The sequence below is a fragment of the Amphiura filiformis genome, chromosome 2 (assembly GCF_039555335.1).
Source record: "Amphiura filiformis chromosome 2, Afil_fr2py, whole genome shotgun sequence".
NCBI classification, from domain to species: domain Eukaryota; kingdom Metazoa; phylum Echinodermata; class Ophiuroidea; order Amphilepidida; family Amphiuridae; genus Amphiura; species Amphiura filiformis.
The window spans coordinates 72,070,847-72,081,208 of NC_092629.1; the positions used below are offsets into that span (position 1 = coordinate 72,070,847).

The 10,362-nt window shown below is 37.4% G+C and overlaps 1 protein-coding gene across 1 annotated transcript in view; it reads right to left on the minus strand.

The window, feature by feature from the left end:
• The window catches only part of LOC140146576 (probable RNA polymerase II nuclear localization protein SLC7A6OS), an 85,045-nt gene extending 74,683 nt beyond the window's left edge, over positions 1-10,362 (minus strand). The window contains exon 1 of the mRNA XM_072168447.1: positions 10,061-10,362. Coding sequence (XP_072024548.1) covers positions 10,061-10,237 — 177 coding nt within the window. The 5' untranslated portion in view covers positions 10,238-10,362. The remainder of the gene's footprint in view (positions 1-10,060) is intronic.

Here is a 10,362-nt window from a genome sequence, read left to right on the forward strand (position 1 = left end):
GTAAAAGAAACAGAACTTTTTTCTTTGATAATTGGTCATCAATAAAAATCTGAAGACAGCTATCAAGTGTAACCAGTTAAATCAGTTTATAACCAAACTCTGATTCTCTTGTTGTATAGTGTACTTCATCAATAAGAGTATCAGCAGTAGATAGCAAAACAGCAAGCAGTAATAATTTTAGGAGTTTATGTTACTCCAGTTCATGTATGATTGGTGTTTCCCCTGCAGTTAGTACTTCATCAACACCAGGATCAGCAGTAGATAGTCCATGTATTTTTTAACTTGAAAAACAACAGCTTTTAGTCATTATACACAAAAATTATTAAAGCTTACATCACTGCTAATATTAATGAATTCTGAGTGACTCATTCATAATCATCTTCATTAAGTGACTTAGAATACATGTCATTCAATTAATTAATGACACATCAAGTCGGGACTTTTTTTGCTTATCATTCTCATTTTTTTTTAGTGTGGGGAAGTGAAAATGGAACAATCAATGACCTGCCCTTGGTTACTTACTGTGCATCTCTTTTGTTTTTTCTTTTTTGTTCCTGTCTGTATCTTGTATAAATTTATCAATCTTTTTTGAATTCATGTAGCCACATTCAGCAAAAATCAGAACTGATATCACAATATTCTCCAAATATATATATCAGTTCTGCTGAAATTATTGAATCCATCATGAATTAATTTAGTTTTTCAGTTAGATAAAATATAAATTATGAATTATCATCCATCCATGTGCCCTGCCCTATAGATAACCTCTGTGTTGTCTGGTCATGAATTATTCTCAAAGAGTGCAGTTGCCCAAGGTCTTGGTATAATTAACAAGTAATGTCGTCTAAATTGCATGCCATGAATACTACTAGGGGCTATCAATCTATTGAAAGAATAGGGGACAGACAAAAAGACTGATAAAAAAATGTATGAAACTACAGGCTAAGAACCTATATAGCGATAGTCACAGATTTATTTGGGGATGGGGCGCAGGCCCGCGGGAGGGGCACTCACTAAAAATGGGTGACAGGGATGTGCGGCCATATTGACCCCCATGTTTCAACTCTCTCTCACCCAATGACCCCCTTTTGTTTCTTTACTGAACTCACCTAATAACCCCCTTTTTTGTTGTTCTGTCACCAAAAGACCCCCCTTTTTCGAAAAAATTTTGAGACATTTTCTGATAATCTCTTACTGAATGACCCTATTTTTTCCATTATTTTTCTTCAAATTTTTGAAAATTTTGTATCCACTTTTATATTTTGACCTAAATATTTTCCCAGTCTCACTGAATGACCCCTTTGGTAAGATTTTCCCCAGTCTCACAAAGAGGCCCACTTTTGGGGGCCTTCTCACTGAAAGACCCACCTAAACAAAATGGACCTTTTGTGAATTGCAAAAATACTGTTGTTTTTCAACACTGAAATTATAATATCAACGTTGAACAACAGTATACTAGTACCACTGTAATGCTTTGTACTGAAAACTGATGGTGACATATTTTGATATAAAGTTATGACAGTGAATTTACCTTTGTTTGCCTGTCTCTTTCTGTGCATCTACAAAATCCACTTTCTTTTCAGCTTTCACAATAAAGCCTTGAGCAATGTCACCTATGAATATGTGCATACAAACTGATAACAACATGAATGTTCTCATTGACATTGGGTTTAATGTATTCAAATAATGTCTGGATGAGTTAAAGCTGGGTAATACAGGGCAAGGTAGAGATACTGCCAGTAGACAAGAAGAATTTCATGTGCTGCAATCAAGAAATGTTTACTATAATTTATTCAATAAAATTCTACATAATCTACAGTCCAGATCTTTTGTAAAATTCAGTGATTGCTGAAATCTACAGCTCTTCATAAGTTGCATCTACAGACATTGGACAATGTTAAATGGAGCTTCACATTTTCAACTTTACAGTATGCTAAATTCTTTTAAAAAAAAATCTTGAATAAGTTCTGTGAACTCAAACTACTGACCCCCCCTCAGAGATTTGATTTATGTTTTCACTATTTTCAGGGTCAAATTTTCGACAGGGTGAAATGGGTACTTGACAAATCCTAGCAAAGACACTTGCCTCCAGATAAGGCCATAGGACATTGAGGTGCAGGAAGATCGGATAAGTACAAGTAAGTGGTTGTTTGCATATTAACCCGTATGGAGTTGGTGACATTCAAAAGCCCCAACAGACCTGTATCCCCATAGGCTACCCCATCTGAAAGCTACTTGAAGCTGTTGTTTTTGATCAAACCTGTGTAATACACGTCTTTTCATATCAATTTTACATATTTTTCCATTTGTTCACAACTTCATGTACATGTGTACCATTCATGCATTTATAATATTTGCACAGTGTCATAGTGCAGTAGGGGCACGGGAGGGGGGGCATCGATTTGAAAATTTTTTTAATCCCATATGAAAATTGCCGAAAAACGGCGTGTGCCTCCCAATCATTGTCAGTGTCCCCAATGTGATGACCCATGCTACGCCACTGTATTTGTATAAATTATGATTTACTGTATGCTCAATAGGCTCAATTTACATTGATCATGTTAGGACAATCTGTCCGTTTGTCACGTCACATGATACTCCCATCAATGCCTATATGTCCCATAGGCATTTAAAAGCACCAATCACCAATAGGATTATCAATTCAACTTCTTTTTCCCAAAAAAAAATACATTTTCAATCCACATACATTTTAGATAGCAAATTTCAAAGTTACGTTCAAAACTTTGTTTGTTTTTATTTTAGTACGATGGATCAACAAACCAATTTTTCATGGTTTTCTTGTTTCCAGACCAGTGGTTCTAATTTCACACTACTTTTCACGTCTTTAAAATAAAATTAACACAAGCAGCCTGACTATAATTTAAGGTCCATTTGTGTTAAGACTCAATTGATTCCTGTTAAAGGATGTGTGAACAATTGGATTTAAAGTGCTAGGAATGTGTTATTATCCATTCCCATCAACAAATGAAGCACAGTAAGTATTGAAATACAACAATGAAATATTGACTTTGTTGTTTACCTTTAGTTTTGGTATATGACATTAATTGGAATCTGAAAAGTGCAATGAACATTTGGAAGTTACAATCAGTACTATCGATTCTAATTTTTTTTTTAATTTCTAATTATTTATTTTATTGACTATTGGGAAAAAGTAATTACAAAACAAATATTACTGATCACTCCACACCAACTACTGTACAGTGTGAATGTTGATCTTGATATCTATGAGCGTGTTTCCACAGGCGCTCCGCTAAGTTACCGCTAAATGGATAACGTTATCTTACCGTTATCTTACCGATTAACCTGCTGTTTCCACAGGCAGGTTTTTGCCGTTGGCGTGTTCATACCGTTTTTAAAGCTGAATGACGTCATGTGATGTCCCTCTACCCTAATATTGGTTTCAGTTATTTGCATCGTACCAACAAACATGTTTTAGAAGTGTATTTTGTCTACCTTTTACTGTAGTATGGCCAGAATCTTGCATCGTAGGCCTAGAATTAATGCTAGAACGGATCAAAATGTTTAATGGTTGATTACTGCTAAATAATCACTTTTCTTTGTTATATTTTGCAAATCAACAGAAAAGTTTGACATTTTACACAGTTTTTCACTATTTTGTGACATTTACAAATTTCTGTGAGCAAACCCCGAGTTCTGTGAATTTTGCTGTTTTTCCGTATCACGGAGAAATCGTGGCGTTATAATAGTTTAGACTTGTTATATTGCCCAGGCTGTTATCAAGGTTTTTGTCATGTCTTCCGTCCAATTTACCTGTTGATTTTAAAACAGCCATTTTGCCTGATTTTGCTCAATAATCGGCAAGTTACCGCTTCGGTCTGTTTCTACAGAAAATCTACCCGCTTTGTCAACGGCAAAAACCTACTCCAACGAGGTTTCCGTTGGCGTTGAAAAGGCGTTGCAAAAAGGCGTTGGAGGCTGTTTCCACAGGAGTGATTAACGGTTCCATACCGTTTCCAAAACGCTATTTGGCTCTGTAGAAACACGCTCATTGTACATGGGATTGTAGATAGATTAGTTTTTATTTTTAGTACCAGTATTCAAAAAATGTGTACATGTATGATTTATGTATCACAATATCTAGATGTAGAATGAAAATGAATGCACAGAAAATTCATGATCAAAAAAAATGATCAAAAAAAAAATACAATCTCAAAAAATGACATGGTATGTGACTCTTTCACGTTCTGCTACATTGTATTCATTATTCAACTAAAACATGAATTAATCTTAACAGACATTTTGCAACAAATTGAGAAAGGATTTTAGTTTGCTCCATGGTACTAATTTGAATCACCAGGAATTTACTTAGCAGGCCTTGAAAAAATTGGCAACTTGACAAGTAACACATTTTCTAGGTCTGTTACTTTGTTATTTTTTTATGTTTTTATGTACCATCAGATTGATGAGTGCCATTGTAAAAGTGACATCCAAAAATTTATAAAAACTATTTTAAAACTTGACTATAATTTACTAAACTATTTGAGGCTAGGGTTACATTGCTATCAGTTTTCAGTAGAACAGCATTGTCATTTTTTGACTGAAGAGGTTCATCAGGTCTGTTGATTAAACAGCTAATAAAAGTTCTTTGCCAAGACCAAAGGAAAAACTTATGTTTTTCTGCTGACAGTTTCGCCAGAAACCTTCTGGCTTTCTCAAAGCGATTGATGCTGTTATTGATCTATCTGCTTGGAGCGGGAATCCCGGCCGGATGTTGTTGTTTTACCGGAAGTACTCCTGTCTCCAACGTTGGTCTTAAGCAGAGGATCAAAGATGTGGCTTAGAAAGAATGTCCCCTCGTCTCTGTTCATGGTGTTGTTAATTTCGGTGAGCGATTCCTTTTTCTTAGATCGTGTGTATTTAAGTTGGCTAGCTTTCTCCGCTTCCCTTTTGTGTTCATTCATGCGGACAGTTACCAAACTGTCTTTTTGTCTCACCAATGTATGATTGGGGGCAGTTTTTGCATGGTATTTTGTATGTACACAGTTCACCATTTTTTCTTTGTCTTGTTTGTCCTTTCTGATGGTGGTGTGGGGTTTCATGGCCGTAGAGACGTTGTGTTTTCTCATAATACGACTAATCTTTTCAGAGACTCCCGCCACAAGGAATTACAATGCTACCTTTGCTCTTGTCTGTGTTAGATTTGTCTTTCTTGTTTGGCTTGTTTTTGGTCTTATTAGCTCTTTGTGATTTTACTTTGTCTATATGGTCCAGTTAGGGTAACCACACCCTGCTAGCGCTTTTCTGATATGATTTTCTTCAGCGATAAAAAAAATCTTATCGTCTTCCTCTGTGATTATTTTCTCACCTCTATCAAGCAGCGTGCGTATAAGGCCACGCGTTTTGAACTCGCCACCCAAAAATGGTGGTTTTGTTACGCTTTTCCAAATCGAGACTCGTTCAAATTGTTATATCTCTGCTTAAACAAAAGGTATTGTAGTGTGTTTGGTGTCATTTTGTAGCTAAATGAGTGACCTAACAGACCTCCAAAGGAGAATTGTTTATCAGCTAAGATAGTGGAGTTATAATTTTTTGAGTTCAGAGTGGCCGAGGTGGTTGTTGTGGCGGTGGCGGTGGCGGTATGTACAAAGTCTATGAGAAATATAGATTTTGTGTGTGCATGTTGAATCAACTGATCATATCTTTGCATCCATATGGGCTACAGGCATGGTTAAGAGCTCTTGTGTAAGGTTATTAATTATGCTAATTGTTTTTAATCATTTTGAACTCTTTATGATTGGTTTAGTCTATAAAATACAAACTTTTACATACAAAACTACCCGTTTTCATATTTTAACACTGTAGTAAGCAATGCGGATGTCTTCAAAATCTAAAAGTTGCTGTAAATATTTAATTACTTATCCTATCATAGTCAAAGTATACATTTTCTGAGAGGAAATTTGATGAGGAATCTAAATATGGACTTACTTTTTCTGTATGGGTTAGGGGTAAAATGTTTCAGTTCAAAATATGTTGAATTGTAAAAAATTTTGAACATATTTTGGGACACCCTGTATTCTGAGATTACCAAACAGCTGTGATTTTTTTTCTTCCCCAGTCAGTAGGATCCCCCTAACCTCTAACCAAATCAATGTTGTTTACTTTCAGTTTATAACTGCAAGTTAGTAATAAGCAATGCATTAAGTGACCCATTTTTTATTTGGAATTTGTTTATTCCACCCTGTATAACTTCAAGGTCACCATGTACAATGAGTTGAAATGTGTATATTTGAATTGCTTATGCCTTCAGCTTTTCAAAAATGTATACTTTTGCTAGTTTAGGGTTGATAGTTGTGTAGATATTCTAATTTGAAACTTGATTGGTGTAAAAATTCATAATATTTGTGATGTAACGCTAAGGGTGGCGAGTTCAAAACACACGGCCATAACACCTAATTTTTGATGCAAGGGGTGGTACGAAGAGTATTTTAGAGTACCGTAGACAACTAAAGCATGAATTTTGCTTGTCCTCAAAACATTTTGGTTGTCCCCAAAATATATGTCATGTTTTTGAGTGCCATATGGTTGTCCAGGGGATAAGCCATACTTGGCAGTGGGGTTTGACCCCCACCCTTTTTATTTTACCCCCACCCTTTTTATTGAGGCACCCTTTATATTGAAAATTCCTGACCCCCCACGCTTTTTACTGAGGCACCCTTTATACTGAAAATCCCTGACCCCCACCACTTTTTGCTTTTTCCCCTATTTGTATACATGTACATTGATGAAGTCACAGGCAATTTGGTTTGAAGTAAATCAAGTACATGTGTACGCCGAATTCTGCACCTATCATCACACGATAACCTAGTGGATGTAAACATGCATCAAATAGAATTTTATCTTGCGATATGTTTTGCTGGCAGTGGTTTGGCACTTATTCTTGTGGTTATTTTATCATCCAATAAATATATATTGCAAGCTGGCACTCCCACCCTTTTTATTTTACTCCCACCCTTTATATCAATCCACCCTTTTTACCAACAAAGTTTAAACCCCACCAAATTTCAAGTGGCACCCTTTAAAAGGGTGCCCTGCCAACAGTGATAAGCACATATAGTTCAATATGGTTGTCCCCAGTGATTTTTGGACAAGAGGATTTATAAGTGCTTACCGTATTTAGTCAAATAACATTAAATGCCCCGGGGCGTTACATTTTCCGAAAGGGGGGCGTTTATTCAAGGTCAATTTTAGAACGATAATTCCCGTTAAAATCATTAGGTGAACTTAAAACTCACGCTAAAATGACGAACTATGAACTAGAAACACTGACTTCTGGTTCACTTCCGGTTTCTGATCCAGATTTTTGCCAATTATTGATGCTATTATCGACCATGTGAGCAACTTGGTTAAGCTTAAAACTACACAAGATAGTATGGAAATATTGGCATTTTTGAAACATCTTGATTGAAAAAAAGTGGTGGGGGGCGTTTATTTGAGGGGGGCGACTATTTGACGAAATATGGTATTTCGAACACTGCCCAACACGTAATGCGGAAGTGAAGACAAGATGGTGACTTTTGGCGAAATTTAAACTTGGTTTTATCTAACCATGAAATATTATTGATGATTCATGGAATTGACTAGTTATGTACATGTACATTTACCAAAAACAGTTGAGTAGATCATAAAAGAACTTTATAAGACTTGGGCTATTAATTTTAATAATTTGCTTTCTTCTCGGGTCTTATTGCAATAAAAGTTTGGAGGGAAACCCAGTGGGGGGGGGGGCACTCCAACTTTGGAGGCGACGCATACATGTATGTAGGGCTGTTAAGACCCCTTTTTCAGCATCGCTGTCACCCAAAGACCCCATTTTTTTTTTTTCAAACACATGCTCTGTCACCCGAAGACCCCCTATTTTTCCCATTTGATCTGTCACCCAAAGACCCTTACAAGTTCAATTTGAATGGCAACTTTAATTTATCACTGATTTTGTTACTTAGTTTGAAAAAACAAAGAAATTTGAAGCCATTTAGAACTAGAAATTCAATTTTCGCGGTTTCTGTGGGGCTCTTTTGGCTCTCACCCAAAGATTCCATTTCAAAAAAAGGTCATGTTCTCACCCAATGACCCCATATTTTTTACATTTTGCTCTCAGTGCAAAAGTGCCAGCCCTATGCCATGGACACCTATATCCATTTCATATTAAAGTGCCCCCTCCCCCCGGAGGGAAACCCCAGATTTTTTAATGTATCACTGCTCTAGCCTTCATGCAGAGTGGAGAAGGCTAGAGAAACTCTGGTAGAGCAGGAACTGAGTTTACGTGCACTTTGAGTTTTTGATTGAATGAAGTGAGTACGGCCATTAACAGTAACTTCAAAAGCATTTAAATTAGAATACTGGATCTGGTACAATATTCCAAAAAAAAATTACGCTAAATAAAGAGCCAAGCGAGAAGAAGTGTGATGTGCGCTATAGCTAAAATAATAGTTTCTCGATCACGAGAGCTCAATGGGCACGCAATGTCAATTGCGTCGGCGTACCACGCCTACCACACACGCTCTGCATTTCCTGTGCATGCACAATCGATCGCGCTATTGTGTCATTCCACTAAACTTGCGACATTACGCAGTGCACGCAGTACATTCATACTCTCATGATCGAGAAACTATTATTTTAGCTATAGGGTATTTACTGCTTGCTTGGTATGTGCCATGGTTGCTGATTTGAATTGCTTACCGGTATTTATTATCTTGGATGGTTACCATCGGCCGTGGCCATCGGCATGGCTGCTTTGTTGGAAATATGTGGTAGGTTGTTCCTAGTTCACCACGTAAACTTGTATGGCTCAAAATTCGGACCGCTCGCCATTAAGTTTACTGCTTTCTGTGTTTTGAAATTTGTTGACGTTTTAACGATCCCCTGATTCGCGGTCGATTATTTTAGCTGTGTCACGTCACATGCACGACGCTGGTGGGTACCAACCAAACTTCAGAAGAAAAAAAACCTCGATCGCCGATAACGATGTGATATGGGACTTAGGATTACACAGAGATATTTCTTGCCAAAATTTGACCATTTCTAGGCAAGTTGGCCCTACTTTGTCTGCGTTATGTGAAAAGGACAGTCTTAAGTAAGTATAAGTGCAACGCTTTTGATGTTTTGATGTTTCGGGAGACTGGGAGGGATCATAATAAAAAAATGATGGAGCCTATTCTTGACTGTGTAATATTCCTTCACCACATTGCCGTACGGTAACAGTCTTTATACGATGGACAGATAGTATCAGTTTGTGAATGAGGACATCGTACAATGTATATCCCTTACTGAACTAGATCTCACTGAATCTCACTATGAAAATCGCTGCTCGTGCACGCATTGCACGTGACTTGATGACGCAATCAGCCTAAGTCATATATGCCCAGGGAATCGTTGGCGGGCCAACGTCACCTGTGTGGCTACATGCTGGGGATCTTCTGCGTGGCATGCGAGGGGTCCGAGGTTCGAATCCCGGGGGTGCAAAGTGACTTCTTTCTTCATCTTGTCTCCTTTTTCGTTTCTTCTTTCCCTTCCGATAGCCAAAATCCCTTGTGTTCTTCTTCTTCTTCTTCTTCTTCTTCTTCGGTTGAGTCGGCATACTCAGACTAATTGCTGTATGTTCGCCAACTATACAAAGGTTTCAGAGGAATTGGACTGTCAGAGATACACGATTCTTACTAGATGTTTGTTCTGTTTTCGGAGTCTTCACTTTTCTTGGATGCTTTGGTTTCAGTTTGGTTTGTCTTGGTTACTTCAGTTTCTTTGGTTTCTTCTTTGTTTGTTACTTCAGTTGCTTTGGTTTCTTTGCTTGTCTTGGTTACTTCAGTTGCTTTGGTTTCTTCTTTGCTTGTTACTTCAGTTGCTTTGGTTTCTTTCAGTTAGGGGTATAAGTTCCTTGTACTACTACTAGGTTGTTCCAGTCTTTTGTGTACTCGGTACATTCACATTGGCTGTGAAATAGCTCAAATAAGACCCAAACAGCAACTATTTAAACTTGCTCAACAAAACCATAGATACCTCTATGAAGGCCAGAATATCTTACCTTCTTTTCCACTGTCCCAACAAGCTGGAAAACCTTCTTCACATCTCCGTCAACAGCCGCTGCAGATGCCCCTCCTCCTCCGCTACCCAATTCCGATTTAGCCCGCTTACATGACAAAACTAAAGCTTCCACAGGATCACAAGTACGCTTTCGACGAACTCTCAGTACAGTAGCCATGATTCCCAATATTTTATTATCTTAAATTTCTCAATAAATCCTCTGTTGTGTGTAAACGAATACTACAATGTCGATCCTGACAAAGCGAACAACCATGTGTTGTTGTTGCAATCGGCAGACCGAAT